This window comes from Panulirus ornatus, chromosome 9, assembly GCF_036320965.1.
Source record: "Panulirus ornatus isolate Po-2019 chromosome 9, ASM3632096v1, whole genome shotgun sequence".
In the NCBI taxonomy this organism is placed as follows: domain Eukaryota; kingdom Metazoa; phylum Arthropoda; class Malacostraca; order Decapoda; family Palinuridae; genus Panulirus; species Panulirus ornatus.
In genome coordinates, this window is record NC_092232.1 from 13,949,188 (window position 1) to 13,973,298 (window position 24,111).

The 24,111-nt window shown below is 43.6% G+C and overlaps 1 protein-coding gene across 3 annotated transcripts in view; it reads right to left on the bottom strand.

The window, feature by feature from the left end:
• Window positions 1–24,111, bottom strand: part of ChAT (Choline acetyltransferase) — a 328,988-nt gene that overhangs the window by 35,850 nt on the left and 269,027 nt on the right. For all 3 annotated transcript variants that reach the window (XM_071664727.1, XM_071664725.1, XM_071664726.1), the window contains exon 6: window positions 9,265–9,437. In XM_071664727.1, the coding sequence (XP_071520828.1) occupies window positions 9,265–9,437 (173 nt within the window). The remainder of the gene's footprint in view (window positions 1–9,264; window positions 9,438–24,111) is intronic.

Below are 24,111 nucleotides of genomic sequence, written 5' to 3' on the forward strand. Positions count from 1 at the left end.
ATATATATATATATATATATATATATATATATATATATATATATATATATATATATATGACATAATGTTATTTACCTTCACTACACAGAGATATACATATTCATGGAGCAGGGAGCGGAGGCGTTGATTTACAAATTTACGAATGTGAATGTCGTATAATTTACGCTTGACATCCGACAGACCTGTAAATATTAGAAGGACACATATCACTGTCCATCGTGGGTTGAAATATGTGAGGAAATATCCAGAACTTAAAATTGAGATTTTGCTTGAGTAAACATCCGTGGGATAATTACAATCCTTCATCAAACAATAATATTCGAGATATTTGAATCTTGCTGTGTTGTTTGTAGCCCCCCGCAAGATACAGTCACCAAACACAGAATGTTTACAGCAAAAATGAAGGAAGATGAGGATTTCTCTTTAAGTAAATAGGTTGCCACGGCTCGCTCATCACTGGGAAATAATACTAACCATCCACGTATTCCGAGAAATTGAGGTAATGCACAGCACAACCAACGCTAGGGTTAATATTCTTAAGAAATATTCTCTCCCAGCCCGACTCGACGGGGGATGCGCACAACAACAACGACCTCCAAACTGGAGCGGATCTAATCAGTAACCTTGCAGGACATGAGTTCATTTCGTATCTAGGTAAGGGATGTGTGTCTGTTCCTCACGTCGCTCGCTGAAGACTACGAGAAGAAGGAGAAGCAAGTGCAGAGAGGGAAGATCTGGTGGTGTATAGCGAAGAAAACGTAAAAAAGAATGAATGATGATGGTGGAGGGTTCGAACACACACACACAGTACTAGACGGGTGGTGGAATGGTTTATATTCTGTTGCTCCAGCCGTTACTTATAGTTCTTAAGGTCTCATATATAAAGATATATTATAAGACTTTATCTTAGGTAATTTTCTAAGAAGATAAAGTATATATGTGGTAAGATAAAGTATTTATATATGTGGTAAGATAAAGTATCTATATATGTGGTAAGATAAAGTATTCATATATGTGGTAAGATCAAGACTATATGTGGTAAGATCAAGACTATATGTGGTAAGATCAAGACTATATGTGGTAAGATCAAGACTATATGTGGTAAGATCAAGACTATATGTGGTAAGATCAAGACTATATGTGGTAAGATCAAGACTACATGTGGTAAGATCAAGACTATATGTGGTAAGATCAAGACTATATGTGGTAAGATCAAGACTATATGTGGTAAGATCAAGACTATATGTGGTAAGATCAAGACTATATGTGGTAAGATCAAGACTATATGTGGTAAGATCAAGACTATATGTGGTAAGGTTTCAAGAATATGAAGATTATTGTTTCTCATTGTTTGATTTTCACCAACGTGTGGTATTTGTTGAGGAGGCTATTCATCATTTCATCTGCTGGTGATCATTCTGATGTTCATAGACTTTCAGAATCGGTTCCACTCGGGTGGTTTTGTTTTCTCCTCTTTTTTTCCCCGGAATCCAGATTTAGGCGAAGGTTTCACGAATATGCTAACGATGAAATGAGTCGCATTGGACATGCAAAATGGCTTCGGTCCTGAATATGATAAATGTATTTTCCTGCCCACTCAACTCTCGCAGAGGAGGTCTCAAACTCAAAGCACCCCGGCATACCCTATATGATCCCCTTATACCCCCCGCCTCCATGATATACCAAGGGCATGAAAACGAAACGTTGGAGCAAAGACACCAGCGGGATCACCGTAGTCTACCCTACGACTTGCAGGGAATTAGAAAATGGACATCTTTCTTGACTCTCTCTTGGGCCAAGGAAGACCTCAGTGGAGTGCTGGATACCTCTTGCCTTTGACGATCATGTTTACTCCAACAACACACGAAGAACTACCCGCTCTGTTCTCTCTCTCTCTCTCTCTCTCTCTCTCTCTCTCTCTCTCTCTCTCTCTCTCTCACAGACACACAGACGACGGAGGAAGAGGAGGAAAGGAACCAGCTGTCTGAAGACCATCTGGTCTTTGTTCAAACATTTTTTTTTTTAACTTCAGAAACTGTGTTTTGTTTCTCCCGCTTTAAGGTGAAACGATGCTTAATCATTCTTGAAAGACATTTTTTCTAGTATGGTTGCGAGGTATTGTCTGTGGTGAATTCATGGGAGTAATTTGCAACATATCGAGGCGCGTGAGGACTTCAAGATCAACAGACGGATTTACATCAGTTGTGAGAGAAAACCTGGAAGTTGTGACGAAACGAGGAGGTATACTAGGTAGGTGAAGTTTACCACTCATGGCCAAACATGCGAGGTGTGTCACTCATGGCCAAACATGCGAGGTGTGTCACTCATGGCCAAACATGCGAGGTACATGTGTCACTCATGGCCAAACATGCGAGGTACATGTGTCACTCATGGCCAAACATGCGAGGTACATGTGTCACTCATGGCCAAACATGCGAGGTGTGTCACTCATGGCCAAACATGCGAGGTGTGTCACTCATGGCCAAACATGCGAGGTACATGTGTCACTCATGGCCAAACATGCGAGGTACATGTGTCACTCATGGCCAAACATGCGAGGTACATGTGTCACTCATGGCCAAACATGCGAGGTACATGTGTCACTCATGGCCAAACATGCGAGGTCTGCCACTCATGGCCAAACATGCGAGGTGTGCCACTCATGGCCAAGCATGCGAGGTCTGCCACTCATGGCCAAACATGCGAGGTGTGCCACTCATGGCCAAACATGCGAGGTGTGCCACTCATGGCCAAGCATGCGAGGTACATGTGTCACTCATGGCCAAACATGCGAGGTACATGTGCCACTCATGGCCAAACATGCGAGGTACATGTGTCACTCATGGCCAAACATGCGAGGTGTGTCACTCATGGCCAAACATGCGAGGTGTGCCACTCATGGCCAAACATGCGAGGTCTGCCACTCATGGCCAAACATGCGAGGTGTGCCACTCTTGGCCAAACATGCGAGGTGTGCCACTCATGGCCAAACATGCGAGGTGTGCCACTCATGGCCAAGCATGCAAGGTACATGTGTCACTCATGGCTAAACATGCGAGGTACATGTGTCACTCATGGCCAAACATGCGAGGTACATGTGTCACTCATGGCCAAACATGCGAGGTACATGTGTCACTCATGGCCAAACATGCGAGGTGTGCCACTCTTGGCCAAACATGCGAGGTGTGCCACTCATGGCCAAACATGCGAGGTGTGTCACTCATGGCCAAGCATGCGAGGTACATGTGTCACTCATGGCCAAACATGCGAGGTACATGTGTCACTCATGGCCAAACATGCGAGGTACATGTGTCACTCATGGCCAAACATGCGAGGTACATGTGTCACTCATGGCCAAGCATGCGAGGTACATGTGTCACTCATGGCCAAGCATGCGAGGTACATGTGTCGCTCATGGCCAAACATGCGAGGTACATGTGTCACTCATGGCCAAACATGCGAGGTACATGTGCCACTCATGGCCAAACATGCGAGGTACATGTGTCACTCATGGCCAAACATGCGAGGTACATGTGCCACTCATGGTCAAACATGCGAGGTACATGTGCCACTCACGGCCACGTAGGAAACCCACCGACAATTGTTGCAAATGTTGTTTATCAAACCCATGAGCACGACGACACGATCATTGACCCGAACGAGGTGCCCTTTGTGTACGATGACCATGAGGACCTGCTGGCTCTTGTGTTGCCGTAAGACCAAAGGCAAAGGCATCCTATCTCATGGGTCGTACCGCCCGGCTCACGGGTTGCTTCCCCGTGTACAAGGGTCACATTAGCGTGTTGAGGGGTCGTAGAGTCGTGCTCAAGGGTCGTAAAGTCGTGCTGAGGGGTCGTAATGCCGTGCTCAAGGGTCGTAAAGTCGTGCTCAGGGGTCGTGAAAGTCGTACTGAAGGGTCGTAGAGCCGTGCTCAGGGGTCGTAAAGTCGTGCTCAGGGGTCGTGAAAGTCGTGCTCAAGGGTCGTAGAGCCGTGCTCAAGGGTCGTAAAGTCGTGCTCAGGGGTCGTGAAAGTTGTGCTGAAGGGTCGTAAGGGCCGTGCTCAAGGATCGTAACGTTTTACTCAGGCGTCGTAGCTCAAGCAGCTAAGGATTTGAGATATAATTTTTTTCGATCAGTTCACCATCATCATCATCATCATCATCATCATCATCACCATCATCATCATCATCATCATCATCATCACCACCATCACCATCATCATCATCATCATCATCATCATCATCGTCATCATCATCATTATCATCATCATCATCATCATCATCATCATCATCATCATCATCATCATCATCATCATCATCATCATCATCATCATCATCATCATCATCGTCATCATCATCATTATCATCATCATCATCATCATCATCATCATCATCATCATCATCATCATCATCATCATCATCGTCATCATCATCATTATCATCATCATCATCATCATCATCATCATCATCATCATCATCATCATCATCATCATCATCATCGTCATCATCATCATCATCATCATTATCATCATCATCATCATCATCATCATCATCATCATCATCATCATCATCATCGTCATCATCATCATTATCATCATCATCATCATCATCATCATCATCATCATCATCATCATCATCATCATCATCATCATCGTCATCATCATCATCATCATCATCATCATCATCATGACCAATGTCATCAGTAAAGATTTTAAAAAAAAAGAGAAAATGTCCCAAATTTTCTAAAATCATAAACTCAAACTTTGTTTTTCCAGTCAGAATTTGAATCCATGACGAGAACATTACAACTAATGAATTCCGTTTTGTTTACCAAATGATTTCAAATACTTCATCACAGTTTAGAAATAATTTGTGATCATGTTTTTTGAACTGCTGTATTTATTCATACCAGGGCGTGATATCAAAACAAAAATTCATCACTGAACCTGCAGATATAACGATCATGTTTATGTACAAGTATTTATTCTAATTTGTGACATAAACAACAAAAAAATACAAGAATATAGAGATGGAAATGGCTTCCTCGCCTTTCTCTTTGGCTCGTGCCCAACACCAGGCAGGGCTCCGTCCCTCTCAGCCACACGCACCACAGGAGCATTCATTCCACGTCCTGTGGTTCCTTAAGCCTCCTTTGTTCTCCGTAATTCTTCTTTATAACCTTTCACTGTTATAGACTTGTCGTCATCCACGTCAAGGTACTTTACAAACCACGCTTGCTATGTTACCTTGTCTTGCTATGTTACCTTGTCTTGCTATGTTACCTTGTCTTGTTATGTTACCTTGTCTTGCTATGTTACCTTGTCTTGCTATGTTACCTTGTCTTGCTATGTTACCTTGTCTTGTTATGTTACCTTGTCTTGGTGTGTTACCTTGTCTTGCTATGTTACCTTGTCTTGCTATGTTACCTTGTCTTGCTATGTTACATCGCTTGCTATGTTACCTTGTCTTGCTATGTTACCTTGTCTTGCTATGTTACATCGCTTGCTATGTAACCTTGACTTGCAAGATCAACAATCATACTGCCGGACCATACAGCAATGCTCTCGCTGTTCTCTTTAAAAAGAATATTTAAGATGCTCCTCTTAGGGGGTTAGACACTACTAGGAACCTGTTTTTCTTGAGATTATTCATCATGTTATCATCTTCTTCCATTTCGTTACTGTGTCTTTTTCACTCCCTCATTATTTTCCTCCTGGCTCTGTGTGGAAGTTTGATGAGGTGATCCCTTGAAGTAACCCATCCTCAGGGACGGTTCTATACCTGCATACCACCGACCTCCCCCACGACCATCCCCTCACTTGTAGACCTTTTCCTTTATTCCTATTTTCTATACCAACATTCGCGGTCTTAGTCGTTACCTTCCCTCTGTTGAAGACCATGTGTCTAGTAGCCTTCCAAATATCTTACTTCTCTTTGGGACTAAGTTGTCGAAAGATGTTCTCACTAGCCTCGTTCTCATATACGACTATAGCCTTCTCTTAAAGAGGTTCTGGTTCAAAAGGTGTTGTCTTGTGTTTACTCCTCCATCAACACATCTGTTGCACGCCTCGAGGACCTTAAAGACTCAAACTTTGATGTTATATGGTTCAAAGTCTGTCTTTCAGCTATCATTGTTTTCCCTTGTTTCGCCTACCACTCTCCTCATTCAAACATTTTTTATAACTTTCTTCGACTATCTGAATTCCGACTATGAGGCCATGACGTCCTCTGACCCGCAAATCGAGATCCTCTTCTAAGGGGATTTCAACGTTCACCATAGGGAATGGTTGAACTCCTCTCATGTGAATGGTGGAGGATTGAAGCCCTCACGTCCTTAATTCTCAATGATTTCGAGCAAATTATCTCCCACCTTACCCATAATTCCTGACCGCTGTGACCACTCCCCTAATACTCCCGATCTGGTTTTCACCACTTACGGGTGGGCCGCTTTGATAACTGCTTCTTTCCTTAGACGACGAAGCTTTGGAACTCTGTAGACTCTCAAGTCTTTCCCAATAACTATAACCTGGCACTTCTTTTCAAAAGACTAATTTCTAATTTGCTCTAAAAATTCGTAAATATATTTCCTTGTCTTCTTTTTTACCTTATCATTAATCACGTTACGTAATGAAAGCCCGGCCTTGATGTACACTTCAGCCCCTCCCTTCCCTCACACGGCAAATTGATAATCACACACACACACACACACACACACACGAGGAAGTGGGCAGTGAGACACGCAGGGGAGGGACAGCTTGAGACCATATCACTCACCTCAGCGTGAAGTAATACCATTCTAACACAAGTAGTTCACGAATGACATAAACCAATAAAGAATAATGTGAAAATTGAGAGCAAAAGAAGTTAACGTAGTTCAACGAGAGAAGCAAAGAGTGCAAAACTCCCTACCTCGTACAGTACATATTAAGTTGATATGAAAATAGAAGAAAGTGTTTGAGTTAGCAGGAAGCAAATTAGCCAGATGTCACTTTCTACACAACACACACTCGTATTAACTGCCAGATTATCTCTCTATGTGTGAGATACATTATGTTGGTGCTTCCAATTCACGTCTGGTGAATGTCCTTAGGATCAATAGTCGCTTCCTGGTGAATGAAGGCATAAAGTAAAGTCAAGAACGAACAGTCGATCAAGGTCATTGGCTAATTCATGCAATACAAGCGTACCTTGTTCGCTAATCCTCTAATGAGACCTATTCTTTAACTACTGTATCGTCCGGAATTACACTTACTATCTAAATTCTTTTAGATCTGAAAATACAAGTAAATTGATATTCATGTATGTAGCTAGACGCCCACTCTGAATGGACTGAGGACCCGCGCTAGGGAGACGCCCGCCCGGCTGGTGGCGCCGCCAAGTGGTTGGTGGCGGTACTGATGTCGCGTTGCCATTCACTGCCTTTTTTCCGTCTCCATCGATAACCCGCTGGGCGTTACATCCTCACGTAGGGTAGACGTACTGAGCGTCCATTCTCTCTTCATAAATGTCCCAAGTAGCTCTTGACGAACAAATAACCCGACAGAGTACTTAAAAAAAAGGCCGTGATAAATTAGCTAGTCAGTTACTAACGTAACTATTACCCTATATACACATCGCTAGATTGTGGAAGATTGATTTTCAAAATTATCGGAGGGTCGAAGTACATGAGCTACGTGGCATTTCACAGACGGATACACGTCATCACTTCATTTACCTGTTTCAGGTCTATTTGTCCAGCTGACGACTGGTGAGGAACACTGGCATCAGAAGTGGACGCTACGCAACGACTGTAACTTCAGCAGTGAACGCTGTGCACTTATAACTTCAGTGCTGAACGCTGTGCGCACCTACTATACTTTGAACAGTGAACATTATTGATTTACTACATCGTCAACAGTGAATGTTGTGCACTTAATACAGCTGCAGCAGTGAACGTTATGCAACTGTCCTAACTTCAACAGTGAACAACGCTCTACGCCTGCTTTAACCTCAGCAGTGAACGCTATGCCCCTTGCATGATTTCACCTCCGTTCCACTGTTGAGTTCACCCATAAAGTGCATATTCGAGTACATAGTATTCGAACATTTATTTTCTATTAGCCAAGCGGTAGCGTTCCCGCCTGTGGCACAGGGGTCCCGGGTTCGATCCTGGCTGTTGGAGGTTTGCATGATATATATATATATATATACCTTCCCACCTATCCTATTCACTCGTTCGCCTTTCAAGACGTACCTGAATATCATGGATGTAGCTACATACTTCGCCTACAGCGTCAACATCCAGTTTGCTCGTCCATTAACCCTACGTCTACCTACGTCACTACGCAATCACAGGTTTGTCCAACTGAACTGCCTTAAATTTAGAGTCTGTTCTCCATCCTTGTCTTCCTAAAAAATCTCGATCATCTCTCTCTCTCTATCTATCTGTCTATCTATCTCCCGATGATCGTGGCCTCTGAACACACTACAAACTTTCCCTCATTACCCGTACTGGCCGGCAACTTCCATGGTGGGTAATCCAATCACAAAACGAAGCTGGAATAGTTCAGAGTCCAATCACGGGAGGGACAGGGTCCAATCACTGCCTGAGGGAAACACCTTCATGACGTCTTTAAGGTTATGGACGACGTGGATGAAGGGGTCATGATGGTGTCGGTGTGTGTGTGTGTGTGGGAAGTGGAGGGAACAAAGGACGCGGGGACACCAGATTGGAGATGCAAGGAGGGAGTGAAAAAGATTTTGAGTGAACGGGGCCTGAACATACAGGAGGATGAAAGGCGTGCACGGATAGACTGAACTGGAATAATATGCTATACCGGGGTCGACGTGCTGTCAATGGACTGAACCAGGGCATGTGAAGCGTCTGCGGTAAACCATGGAAAGGGTCTGCGTGGCCTAGTTGTGGACAGGGTCACGTGATGCTGGAATGACTCAGGGACCAATAGAATCCCTGATGAAACTCACAAGAACTTGCCGATCCTCCTTCAAGAGGAACGATAGGCTTAGTTTATTGCAGGGGAGAGGATACGGGATAGGAATCTATATAAGAGATCCTTATGGATCCCTGAGGATGAATACTGGAGGATGAAAAGGCGGATGGCAGACGGGTAGGACGTGGGTGGGAGGAAGGAGGAGAGAGAGGAGGTCGTATATGGATGGAATGAGGTTAGTGGTGGCAGAACATTAGATGATGGTAGTATGATGCTGGGTGAGTGAGTGAGTGAGTGAGTGAGTGAGTGGGTGGTGGCAGGGTCGGGGTACTCACGCTTCAATCCTCTCCTTCATGTCGAGGGAGGCGGTGACGAGGAGGGCGGCGAAGCTGACCATGTCTGCGTCGCAGGTGAACTTCTGGTGGGGGAAGACCATGCCGGGGTTACTGTTGACGGGCAGCGGCAGCGACACGCTCAAGTACATGTCGTCTAGCCACCAGCTGTACACCTGCGGCGGTGAGAGAGAAGTGAGCCAGGTGTAGGAAAGACAGGTGCGAGGAGGGGGGGAGGACAGGTGTGACCTAAGCGCAGGTGTGATGAGGAAGGAAGGAGGGAGGGAGAAAGAAAGCCACCTGTATCATGAGATAGAGATGCAGGTGTTTGGAATAACTGAGCACAACAAGATAAAAATAGAGGGACAGAAAATCTCCAAAAAATGTTTATGGTGGGCAATATAGATATACCAAATGTAAATTGTCAGTTGAATAGCATACTTTTAGGGAGAAGTTTATCAAAGGATCATGCTAAGGTATAGGAAGAGGTGTGGCACGTTCAACACTTGTCTTCACAGTGGAAAACACTACAGCCACAATACCGGTGAAATAGAACGGGGAGGAGGAGGTCATGGACAACACAAACACATTCCCAAATAAGACATAAACACACTGAAGGAGTGTGCAGGTGCGCCCGGCAGGCCACTTGAAATATTGTCCAAGACGCCTCTGGAGGAAAGTACATGGAAACATGTCTCCGTTAACTGTTTTTGATCTTAAATCTGTAAATTGATTCTAGTGGTTGGGGTAAGGATGGAATAGTGAGTAGGTTTTCTCCACACCTTCCACTCTCTCGGGGAAAGACAGCCGGCTGGAAGAAGTGAAAGAAAGAAAGATAAAAGAAAAAGCGTTGTTGAAGTAAGCCTGCGTGAAACTTAGCAGGATAGAACGAAAGGTAAATCCCCTTCACAATAATGATAGGAGTTTTGTAAGGAGGATATACCTTTCATTGTATTCTCCTCAAGTGCACCTATAAAATGTTACTGCACTCTTCCATCCTCCGCCGCACTACAATATATTCTCAAGGTTTGGAATGAGGAAGTGATGTATATGTATGTTTTTCCCCTGTGTTCCCTGAGATGATAAGAAAATAAACCTGTTGTTGCAGGCATTTATAATCTTTGCATGAAAAATTTTTGCCCTTCAGCATATTTCAGCGTTCAACACATCTATTTGCAAAGAAGCTTTTCCCCCTCGCCTATGTAACATTTCAAAACTACAAGTTCTGTTCCACTTGTTAATGTGATGGTGTTCTCCTGCATTTCAGAAAGATCTTCGTGATTTGCGTCGTCGAACTGATTCAAAATTCCGAAGACTTCTACCAGGTCGGCGAGGGGTTGTACGCTTCCAAAGAGGAGACACAGAGAGACAGAGAGAGATCTTATCTTCTTAGCGTCTCTTCATAAACCAAGTTTCTCATAGATACAGTAAGTTTTGTCTCTTGTCTTTGTGAACGCTCCAGTGTTTCTTTATCTTTATGGTAGTTTGGGGGTCACAAACTGGGCGGCATATTCGAGGTGAGGTCTCAGCAGAGCATCAGGTATGATCAATATTGCTTCTGGTGTCTTGTAGTCACTGTTGGTAGCCATGAAACCCAGCCATCGGCTTCCATTTCTATTTGTTGTTAAACATTGTTTATTACGCCTCACATCTTCTCTAATAACTTCTCCAAGATCATTCATTCTCTTCATCTACTTGAGTTTATGAATTCCCAACAGTTGCTGGTCGTGTTTAGTATTGGCATTGGCATCTCCAAATGGCAGAACTTTACGTTTCGATACCTTAGATTTCACAAGCCATTCTCCGACCACTCTGCTACTTTGTTGAGATGATTTTGATTTGATTCAAAGTTTTGTCCATCAACACCTGAACCTCCGAGTTTGGTGCCGTTTGGAAACTTAGAGGTCTGGTTCCACCCATCTCTCTACTGCTTCTATTCCTTCTCTCACTGGCTGCTTCCATCCCTGCCCTTCCCTCAGCAGCTCCATCCCTACTCTTGTGAGCTCCATCCCTCCCTTCCTTCACCAGCTCCATCCCTCCCTTCCTTCACCGACTCCATCCCTCCCTTCCTTCACCGACTCCATCCCTCCCTTCCTTCACCGGCTCCATCCCTTCCTCCTTCCCCTTCCCTCTGAGATAAGGAGAACGTCTCGCTGGAATGAAATGCCAGTTGGGAGAGATTAAGATCAAGATTAATCAAGGCACGTGCACCTCCAAACGCTCCTCCAACCACTCACACACGCTGCCCAGAAATTAGATATAGTTGCCCCGTGACTATCCCGCAGGATATCAGGGAGGAGACAGCTGATGGACTCGACCTCTTGACCTCTTGGGTCACAAGGACACCACTGGGATGGGGGGGGGGCGCGGTCATATACGTTCACCGGTAATGGAGGCACGAGAAGTTAGAAATGGACAGACGCCATCCATCATCAAGGCGTGACCTGGAGCAATGGTTGAGGTACTTAGGTGGCGGGTTGGCTGGAGGCCATCCTCAAGGTGATACAAGGATTGGAAAGGTCAGTAGAGGTCATGAGAGTCTTCAAGAGCGCCTCCGGGGGGGGTGGTTACAGTCCAGCGAATGAAGAGGCTCCTGCAAGTTGAGGGAAACGATACCTTTTTCCCCAAAAGATTATTTTGGATGTCTGTCATTGTACAGATCATCTGATTCACAGGGCGTCTTCCCTCCTCCTCCTCCTCCTCGTCCTTCTGAAGCTTCCTCCTGCGCTTGGGATCCCTTGTGAGTGTTGGCGGAGCAGCGTCGGACCCTCTAGTACAAGACAACATAGTCACAACACCACATCTGGTGAAGGATCTTCGACGCTGGTTCCTCATCCAGATACGAGTCTCTCTCTCTCTCTCTCTCTCTCTCTCTCTCTCTCTCTCTCTCTCTCTCTCTCTCTCTCTCTCTCTCTCTCTCTCTCTCTCTCTCTCTCTCTCTCTCTCTCTCTCTCTCTCTCTTTCTCACTCCACAACCAGAAAAATAAAGTGAATGTTGGCCATCACAAGGAACGAAGTTATATGACAAAGGTTAATGTGACGAATGGAAGAATAACAAAGGAAGATAAAGGTTGGGGAAAATAATTATTTTACAACATTATGCAGGGTCGTCCAAGGTCTGAAGTTAATGACCTAAGTCACCTTTATATATTTTTTTTTTTTTTACGATAGAAACCTTCGTTATGCATGAGCCTGCACGGTCTACTCACTGCAGAGAGGGAGGGAAAAATACGACAATACGCCAATTCCAGACTCCATTAATCCTGTTCACACTCCAATTAAGATTGAAATAGACCCGTAAATCATTACCTGCCTTAACGCGCAACCCCGACCCAAAATTGCTGACAAACCACGCGGGCCAAATATCCTGAACTTTTCCTTTCATAAATATGTGAAGCCACAAAATATTTCCCCTGGCGTGTCTAGGTCATTCTACCATAAATAAAAAAAATAAATCTCTGGGCTGAGGTATTCAGAGGAGGGTGAGGTACATAAAGGCAATAACCATCCACAACACACACACACACACACACACACACACACACACACACACACACACACACACCACAAGTGTGAGGCAGCGAGTAATGAACCGATGATTATGTAAGAAATAATCCAAATTGTTGATGTCTTGAAGCCAACGTTGAATATTACATTCATTTTCTTCATACAGAGACGTGTGTGTGTGTGTGGCTCTCTCTCTCTCTCTCTCTCTCTCTCTCTCTCTCTCTCTCTCTCTCTCTCTCTCTCTCTCTCTCAGTGTACCCATGTAATGACTGGGGTGAGGTTGGGGAGACAGACCTCCATGTCGGTGAGAGGAAGTATATCGTGTTCGTAATGACCAGGAGAGTTCAAGAATTCTAGGAAGGAACGAATTGCAAAAGAAAGAAAGAAAGATCGAAGGAATGAAGTATTTAGGTAGTTAGACGGATACAGACAGACGGGAGGTCAAATACATAGATAGTTAGACGGATACAGACAGACGGGAGGTCAAATACATAGATAGACAGATACAGACAGATGGGAGGTCAAATACATGGGTAGTTAGACAGATACAGACAGACGGGAGGTCAAATACATAGATAGACAGATACAGACAGATGGGAGGTCAAATACATAGGTAGTTAGAAGGATACAGACAGACGGGAGGTCAAATACATAGATAGACAGATACAGACAGATGGGAGGTCAAATACATGGGTAGTTAGACAGATACAGACAGACGGGGGGTCAGATACATAAACAGAGAGAGGAGGACAGACAGGGAAAGCCGTTCGGAGTGACCTCGTCGCTATCACTAGCTGACGGAGGGAACGGCGATGAAGAACATTAGGGTGTGCTGTGGGCGGTGTGTGGTTATGGCAGCTGGGAGCAGTAAATGCAATCACGGTCTTGGCCCTACGGACGCCGAAGGGGAGGCAAGTGGGAGCTGGGCGCGGTGTAAACACGCCCCTTCCTGCAGGTGCTAAGGGAGGGGCTGAGGGAGTGGTGACGGAGGGAGGGAGGGAGGGAAGTAAAGGGGGTTATTGGGGGGGAAAGTGGAGGGTGGGGTTTGGGGGGACGCTTAAAGTAGATGGGTAGGATTAGTGCTTTACAGTGGGAGCCAGGTGGTGGCTGTGGAGGTCGCTGGTAGACTGAGAGAGAGAGAGAGAGAGAGAGAGAGAGAGAGAGAGAGAGAGAGAGAGAGAGAGAGAGAGAGAGAGAGAGAGAGAGAGAGAGAGAGGGCGATTGTTTAGTGGTCACAATCGTAAGTTAGATTTAGAAGAGCTTTGACTTTGAGCCAGCGAGGGTATTGTGTTTGCATCACTGGGATCATAACACTATGATGCTCGTCTAGTGCGTCGTCTGGCCTGGTTAGGAAGTTTAAGTGTACTGAACACGAGCATGATGTAATCTGTTCTCCTTGACAATAGATGGCGTAATGGAGTTGATCTCCATAGACGTTGATAGGATGAGGCTAACTATCTATCCGTAGTTAGTAGTCGTCAGCGAGAGAATGATCTGACTGAGGAAATGTGATGCGAAAGTTACGAACGAGTGAGTGTATGATGCTGAAGCTAAGTACGTGTCTCACGTGTTGCTGTCGAAACAACACCTGGTCGCACCGATGATGATGATGATGATGATGATGATGATGATGATGATGATGATGATGATGATCATCATCATCATCATCATCATCATACCTTCCATGACCAGAACGGGATTATTTGCTGTATATTATCGATCGCTTCCCATACACTCACAGAGAATATTAATGATTTCACACACATGTTTATGAATACAATATCCAACACGCCCGTGGTACCGAATAAAAACTTATTACACACGTGTTGTTATGTTTCATCAAACTTGCTTTATGTTCTTATGTTCGTATAACCAGTAGACTGGCAATCGTCTGATATGCACAATATAAAGGCAGAGCTTTGTATGCAGATAATCTTGTGTTTTTACTGCGTCAAGGGAAGAATACATATTGGGACTTTTGTTCGAATATATATATATATATATATATATATATATATATATATATATATATATATATATATATATATATATATATTTTTTTTTTTTTTTTTTTCGCTGTCTCCCGCGTTTGCGAGGTAGCGCAAGGAAACAGACGAAAGAAATGGCCCAACCCACCCCCATACACATGCCTTGATTCAATCCACTGACAGCACGTCAACCCCGGTATACCACATCGCTCCAATTCACTCTATTCTATATATATATATATATATATATATATATATATATATATATATATATATATATATATATATATATATACGTATATGTATATATATATATATGATGAAAATGACTATTATTTTGAACGAATATAATTTGCATCCCATTAAAAAGAAACATAAAATTCATTAGTGCTGAAAAGTTATCGTCATCTGTATATCTCTTCTAAGAGGAAGTATGTAAAGTTCGACACATGAGTACAGTCTCAGGGAAGGACTGAGAATACACGCGAACCTTCCTCCACCTTTGTAGTCCCACAGCGACCCCTAGCCTATCCCACCCATGAGTCATAACAAACCCGTGACATCCAGTATCATGTAACACAGTCAACGACTTTGCTTCTTTAGGTTCCCGAAAGAGACTTGCACTTGACCGAAGGGAACGTGACACCCCGCGAGACCCACTGACTCTACTTGCTTCGGTTAAGGTTTCGAAGATATCTGACGTGAATGAGATGTATCATCTGGGTAGGGGTCGGTGTGTGTCTGTGTGTGTGTGTCTGTGTGTGTGTGTGTGTGTGTGTGTGTGTGGGTGTGTGTGTGTATGTACGGGGTTAAGATGGGGATTTGATTTGAGGTAGAGATGTTCATTTGTTTCGTCAATATACTTGACTATCGTGAGGCAGTCGTGTTGTGTATTTTTTATAATCTAGTGATCTTGATCTCCTCTCGACGGTGTAGGATTTGATTCTAAAACTTTATCGAATTCTAGCAACAATAATTATCATTTATATATAACTACTCCTGACTGGGGGAAAAAAAAAGGAAAACCTGGCTTATATAGAACGAATCATAAAAGCACTTCAGATCTGACCCGAACTGAATTAAGAAAGCGAGGAAGTATAGAAGAATTATCTTCTCTACCTCACCACCTTCTACCAATCTCCAGCTCCTAATAATATCTGTGGTACCTCGACTGGGCTGGGGGGAGCCACGTATACTGCAGGTCCTCATTATGCCAGTGGCTCAGGCGCGGCGAGGTGCAGCAAATGTACATATCATTCAAAAGAGTTGTTCCGTGTCCACACTAGACCAAGCCAAGGTGTGGGCTGTCTACGGTGGTGTTAATGATGACAGAAATGGATCAGTGAATCATGACTTGATCTCTCTCTCTCTCTCTCTCTCTCTCTCATACATAAAAAAACTCCAGTCATGTCAAGAAGCCTGAAGATAGGGATTACTCAAAAAAAAATGCCCAGTTGGGATTACCGCGCGGCCGTGTGGGAATGTACTGAGGGAGGGAGGCGGAGGGAGGTTTTGGGATTGGGGAGATCTATTGGAAGGGATGATACGGGATTCGCCAGCAGGCTCCGCGGTGTAGGGGAGGTCTAATCAGGGATTGAGAGCAAGGTTACTTGTCCCGCTGAATGACGTGAAACTTCAGATAAATACGTGTGTGTGTGTGTGTGTGTGTGTGTGTGTGTGTGTGTGTACTGTCATCGCCACAGCTCCCCATGTGGGTAGTCTTCCTACATAATGCGTTCCGACGCATCTGAAACTACGGAGGAGACAGCACAGCGCCCATGGGAGAGCATGACATCAAATGACCACATTGTCATCAACCTCATGTTACCCCAGACTGTCTCTTTGAATTCCCTCTATGTAAAGTCGTCTGCCCCAGTTCAAGTCCCTTGGTCATTATCTTATCGGTCTATTATCTCGACTACCTTTTATCCATAATGACAATTGGATACCTCTTAGCTTAACTAGTAGTTTGTACTGGAAGGTACAATGGCTCATGATAGCAAGAACTGGAGGTACATTGATCCATTACATCAAGTACTGGACGGTACACGAACTTATCATAGCAAGTACTGGACGGTACACTAACTTAGCATAGCAAGTACTGGACGGTACACGAACTTATCATAGCAAGTACTGGACGGTACACGAACTTATCATAGCAAGTACTGGACGGTACACTAACTTATCATAGCAAGTAATGGACGGTACACGAACTTATCATAGCAAGTACTGGACGGTACACTAACTTAGCAGAGCAAGTACTGGACGGTACACGAACTTATCATAGCAAGTACTGGACGGTACACGAACTTATCATAGCAAGTACTGGACGGTACACTAACTTAGCATAGCAAGTACTGGACGGTACACGAACTTATCATAGCAAGTACTGGACGGTACACGAACTTATCATAGCAAGTACTGGACGGTACACGAACTTATCATAGCAAGTACTGGACGGTACACGAACTTATCATAGCAAGTACTGGACGGTACACGAACTTATCATAGCAAGTACTGGACGGTACACGAACTTATCATAGCAAGTACTGGACGGTACACGAACTTATCATAGCAAGTACTGGACGGTACACGAACTTATCATAGCAAGTACTGGACGGTACACGAACTTATCATAGCAAGTACTGGACGGTACACGAACTTATCATAGCAAGTACTGGACGGTACACGAACTTATCATAGCAAGTACTGGACGGTACACGAACTTATCATAGCAAGTACTGGACGGTACACGAACTTAGCATAGCAAGTACTGGACGGTACACGAACTTATCATAGCAAGTACTGGACGGTACACGAACTTAGCATAGCAAGTACTGGACGGTACACTAACTTAGCGTAGCAAGTACTGGACGGTACACGAACTTAGCATAGCAAGTACTGGACGGTACACGAACTTATCATAGCAAGTACTGGACGGTACACGAACTTATCATAGCAAGTACTGGACGGTACACTGCCCTATGTTAGCATATATTAGACGGCATATCGACTCATTCCATCAATCACTAGATGGGAGAATGGCAAACTGAAATAGATGCGGGTGTTTCAGCCTGTCCTTTAAATATGGCTCTAGGAAACCATTAAAAATGTCCAGTTGGTCCTCCATTTCGTCCTGAGTTATTTAATGGCTTGATTGTGGAGCCATGGCGGTGCAGACGTGGACATTCTCTTTGTTCAGATCTGTTTCATTCATCACATATGTTTCCAAATATCCTTCTTTAGTTTTTCATCTGATTTATTCTTTCCTGTGTGATGTTTACCGAAGTGTTTTTGTGTGCTGTCTGTATATTCATAGTCTTCGTTTGTTAACCTAAAGTTTCATTTTACTTTCATGTATTTTTTGTTTCATTTCTTTTTATCATATTTCATCCAATTCCTCGTTTATTTCCCTGGATTTTTTTTTTTTCATGTTTTACCTTCTGATTAAATCGTTTCATATTTTCATATATCTGGCTTGGTTTGTTTGCTGGACAGTATCATTCTGTTTTTCATTTTAGTATTTAGTTTTGACAATTTAGAAGAACTTCATCGCGTTTTCCTTTTGTTTTCTCATTTTCAAATCAATGATCATACGACTCATGATCACGGTAATTAGTGTTATGATTATCACCATTATCATCTTCAGCATTTATCGTCATATTCATCTTATGATTGTCGTCATCATCATCATCATCATCATCATCATCATCATGAAAAATGTGCAGTTATCATAGTTATCCTTGTTATCATTATCATGATATTCACCATAAGCCTCATTATCATGTCTTCCCACTTCCCTTCCCCTTCCTCTTTCTAATTCTTTTCTATTTCAGTTTCAATATTCTCGTTCTCTGTTCCCTTCTTTCATTCATTCAATTTTTCTTTTTTCTCGTTTTCGTTCTTGTGTATTTCCCATTTTCTAATTCTTCTCTTCATTCCTTCCCTCACTCTTACTTTATTCTGTTTATTCGTCTCTCCTTATTCCATTCTCTTCCTCCTTCTGTTACCTCATCCTTATTTCTCTCTCCTCTACTTCCTCCTCCTCCTACTCCTCCTCCTGCTCCTCCTCCTCTTCTTCTTCCTCCTCATTTCCTTTTTACATCTCCTCCTCTTTCTCTTCCTCATCCCTTCCTACTTCTCCTCCTCCTCTTCCTCCTCCTCCTCTTTCTCCTCATCATCTCCTTCTTATTTCTCCTCCTCCTCTTCCTTCTCCTCTTCCTCTTCCTCCTCACCTCCTTACTCCTCTTCCTCCTCCTCCTTCTCCTCTTCCTCCTCATCCCCTTCTTACTTCTCCTCTTCCTCCTCTTCTTCCTCTTCCCCGTCTTCCCCCAGGCACCATCTGCCACCATGATATGTAATCTCTTTAATGGTTTTCTTGAATTTCCTGCACGTTTGACTGTGGTTGTAAAAAATAAAAAGAAAAAATGACAATAAAAACAAAAACATATTTTTTGTTTTTGCCGTTACGACCTTGGCGTCTACACTCTCATGTTCTGACGACCATGTCATGTTCACGATCATGGCTAAACGACCTTGTCATATTCACCATCATGGTGTGATGTTCCCTGTCATCTTCATTGTCATGGTTACACAACTCTGTCATGTTCACTCTACGTTGTGTGACTTTCCCTGTCCTATTCATGGTCATGGTTACACGAGCCTGTCATGTTCACTCTCGTTGTGTGACATTCCCTGTCATATTCATTGTCATGGTTACATAACTCTGTCATGTTCACTCTACGTTGTGTGACATTCCCTGTCCTATTCATGGTCATGGTTACACGAGCCTGTCATGTTCACTCTACGTTGTGTGACATTCCCTGTCATATTCATTGTCATGGTTACACAACTCTGTCATATTCACTCTACGCTGTGTGACATTCACTGTCCTATTCATTGTCATGGTTACACAACTCTGTCATGTTCACTCTACGCTGTGTGACATTCACTGTCCTATTCATGGTCATGGTTACACGAGCCTGTCATGTTCACTCTCGTTGTGTGAGCATGTTTAGTCATATTCTTTGAATCAAAATCAGATATCTCATTGTAGCCGAGTCTTTTCTTCGGGTCATTCTTATCATGTATTCATTTTCTAGTTTCAGCCATTTCAAAGTAATTATGATATTATTCGCGATGAAATCAAGATCCAGTTGTTAATATTTGGCAGTTCTACCAAGAAAATATTCCCCTGTTCATATATGGTGATGTGATGATATTCCCCTGTCCATATATGGTGATGTGATGATAATTGGTCATTCAGTCATTACTTTTCCTTCCTTGTCGCTTCTCAGAGAGGTAGCCTGCATGTATGACAGAGAATATATATATATATATATATATATATATATATATATATATATATATATATATATATATATATATATAACTCAGGGTTTCACGCATGCCTTTGATGAAAAGAGTCACTTGCAAACCCACGTCTTATCCCAAAAGATGATATGTACGTACTTACATGAAGCCACGTTTCACTAAGTCCACAGGCCCACACACATCCCACCTTTTAATGATAAGAAAAAAAATACACGAATTCAAAGCACGCGTTCCACGTTCCACGTTCCGCGTTCCGAGTTCCGCGTTCCGTGTTCCACGTTCCACGTTCCGCGTTCCGAGTTCCGCGTTCCGTGTTCCACGTTTCACGTTTCACGTTCCGCGATCCGCGTTCCTCGTTCTGCGTTCCACGTTCCACGTTCCACGTTCCACGTTCCACGTTCCACGTTCCGCGTTCCACGTTCCACGTTCCGCGTTCCGAGTTCCGCGTTCCGTGTTCCACGTTTCACGTTTCACGTTCCGCGATCCGCGTTCCTCGTTCTGCGTTCCACGTTTCACGTTCCACGTTCCACGTTCCGCGTTCCACGTTTCACGTTCCGCGTTCCGCGTTTCTTGTCAGCTCTCGCGGGCGGCGGAGGCGGTCTGGGCCTCACGTTCGGGCACTGAGGGAGCCAGACGACACCTTAACTCCATCATTGCTCAAGTTACGACATTACTCCCGTAGGAGATAACACCTCACGCTATGATGATGAAAGAAAAAAAGAGACATAAAAAAAGAGAAAACAAAAACGAGAAAAAGAAAAAGGATGAGATGGAAATCCCTAAGGGTGTGTGTGTGTGTGTGTGTGTGTGTGTGTGTGTGTGTGTGTGTGGGAGGAGGGGAGGAAGTCAGCGGGGTCGTGTCAGGTCACGTCTTGGCGCAGGGCGTCACGCCGGCCAGCCAGTGTGGGAGACGCTTCGTCAATCTTAAGTTTTCCTCTGGCTGGCATATAGCGGGGAGAGAGAGAGATAGATAGATAGATAGATAGGTAGATAGATAGATAGATAGATAGATAGAGAGAGAGAGAGAGAGAGAGAGAGAGAGAGAGAGAGAGAGAGAGAGAGAGAGAGAGAGTTACATAACCTTCTCTCTCTCTCTCTCTCTCTCTCTTGGCTACCTCCCCTCCTCCTGCTGTCTCCTACATTCTAATTCCCTCTCTTCTCCCCAAACACTTTTCCCTTCGTCGTTCACGAAGTCATCCACCTCCTCCGTGCTCCATACGCCGGGCCTCTCCACTCCTTTTTATACACACAGACGCTACCAAGATGATGGGGGGAAACGGCGGCAATCACCAGAGCCACTTGTCCTTCACTGAACACTAAGAGTGTTTATGAAGTATAGATGCAGTCCTGCTTTAGAAAAGAAGACATCATGTTTACCGGCAAAATATCAACAGATCTGCAATATTCCTTTTCAATATTTTCTTTTTCATTGATGACGTGATTTCTAGTTTATTAGGGAGTCGTTTGAAAAGAGATTCTGCATCAGATGTCATCATTAACTCTTTGCAACGAGTCGTCCTCTTCAACTGTTTGTTCTCCCTCTCTGTATCTAGTAAACAAATGCAAAATACGGTGTTGACACAATTTTCGATTTCGCTACAAACTTCATGAAAAAGAAATATTCATCAAAACCCACAACTATCACTTTTCCCTTCGTCTCATTTCTTTTCTTCTCTCTAATCTCAAATTTAGTGGGACAATAATTAGTCGCTAAGATTCCTTGAACCTTTCAAAAGACGCTTGTAAACATCTCGTTACATGGCCTCATGCAACGATGGTATGACACAATAAACGTAAGTGTTTACCTCAAAGGTCAGGCAGGATATACTGCTCGTCTGAGCCACTGGTATGATAATATGTTGTATATTATACATGTCAAAATGTCTCCTCTCCTTCTGAGTTAATACTTCACCAACATGAAAAAAAATGATGATAATAACACTAATCTATACATATACGAAAACACATGTCATTATACCACAAACGTTCTATGAACTTCCTAACCCAATACTTTATAAGTCAAGTATATGTGGATATACCAAACCTCATGGATTTCAATATGTTATAATCTATAGATTGCCCAACCCACATTTCGCGAACACGAAGTCTACGGACCTCCACCACAATCCAATTTCTATAACAAAACAGAATGTCTACAGATAAGGCGACTTGATGATCATAATGAAAAATGATCTATCTGTTTATCTACTCTCAATCCTGCATTCCCAGTCCTGTTAAGTGTATCGGCACACACACACACACACACACACACACACACACCCTCGGTAACATCACACACATATCCTTCACCACAAATCCCCAGTGAAAATGAAACATGGATTGCTACATTTATGGAAGCATTTTAAACATTTTCTCGTTTACACACTGAAGTGATTTCTCCATTGCTTTATGCTCAAAATGCTTCCATTTCAAGCTATCCCTACTCATCCCTACAGCATCTTTATCTAAAACGTCCTTAACCCCATTCAGTTTTCTTTCATCTGTTTCATCTCTCCCTCGATCTCTCTCTCTTCCTTGTTCCATTTATTGTATTGTAATATATTTTCTTGACGAGTCTTTCATATGCTATACGTTCAATATGACCGTCATCCACGTCAACCTAAAAGGATTTTATTGATAGGTTTTTGTAATGTCTTCCTCGTATCATCTTCTCACATCTTAATTCTTCATTCTATATATATCCTCTTAGTTTGAACCATGCTTAGCAAACTCTACATGTTAGATTTGTGTGAGGGAACAGGTTAATATATAGTGGGACTTTTGAATGGAATGGATTGAAGGGCGTGATATCAGGCCTGAAAGACAATAGAAAATGTTTATGAAATAGAAATTGTGGCGCTGCATATCTTGGTTGAATGATAAGAAAAGGTGTTTTGATGAGTCAATGGAAGATTCAAAGTTGCAAGGTTCAAGTGTGAGAGGTTCAGAACATATGTAATGGTTGGTTGCCAAGGCAACATGTGATGGTCGCGAAGATAAGGTCTAGGATGCCTTCTGAAGATGTAAGATGAAAGATCAGGAGAGGATGATGTAGTAGGGTCCAGGAGGAAGCAGGGACACTTGTAATGAAACGGGGAATATTTCAAAGAGAAAAAGGCGAGCGACTTCCATGACCGCTACGCCACCTAGGAGACATCTGGCTGGGAACAGGATCCTGCATTATGTATTTCGTCTCTGACCTGCGCCTCCTTCCTCGTTCCCTTCCTACCAACGTCCCAACAGAAGTATCGTTTACCCAACCCTTGCAACTTCCATCTCCACTCGTTCCATTCCTCTACATCCATTCCATTCCCATCCACTGCAGCAGGAGACGTCTTGAGCATGATTTCTTCACTTCGTCTGGAGACATGTTGCTCCTGCAGGGTTAGCCTTGAGGGGATGTAGGCTTCCAGGGGACTTGGAGTCAATGAGGTGGTAATGGATGACTCTGATTATGGAGGTGATGAGGTCCACAGCAGGATCGCCGGGCACACACAAGAATGACGCTATTGGAATTCCTTTTTTTTTTTCTTCTTTTACCCCCCCTGTTAATCGTCATGACATCTTTTTCCCTTGATGGTATGCCCCTTGTGCAATAAATCACTGTGTAAGTCTTGTATTTTGAGCATTTCAGACTAGTTGTAGGAAGAGATGGAGGGTTTTCACGGTATGTGAGAGGGAGGGAGAGTTGACTGAAGCGACAGATGGAGATGAGGAGAGCTTCTTGTGGTGGTAACAGTTGCTGTTGAGGACCAGCCTCAGGGGTTGTGATGTGCAGGGTGGGAGACCATGTACGATCAGTGAACCTCAGGCTTCCACATCGTGTGACACTGTTCTCATAGTGTCCCCTCTCTCCTCCCCTCATTTCCACTCCCCTTTCTTTTCCCCTTTTACTCTCTACTCTCCTCCCTTTATTCCCATTTACTTTCACTTCTCTCCTTCCCTTTACTTTCCCCTCTCCCTCGCATTCCTCTACACCCCACTACCTCCCTCCCCTCCACTCCTCAATCTCTTCCATCTC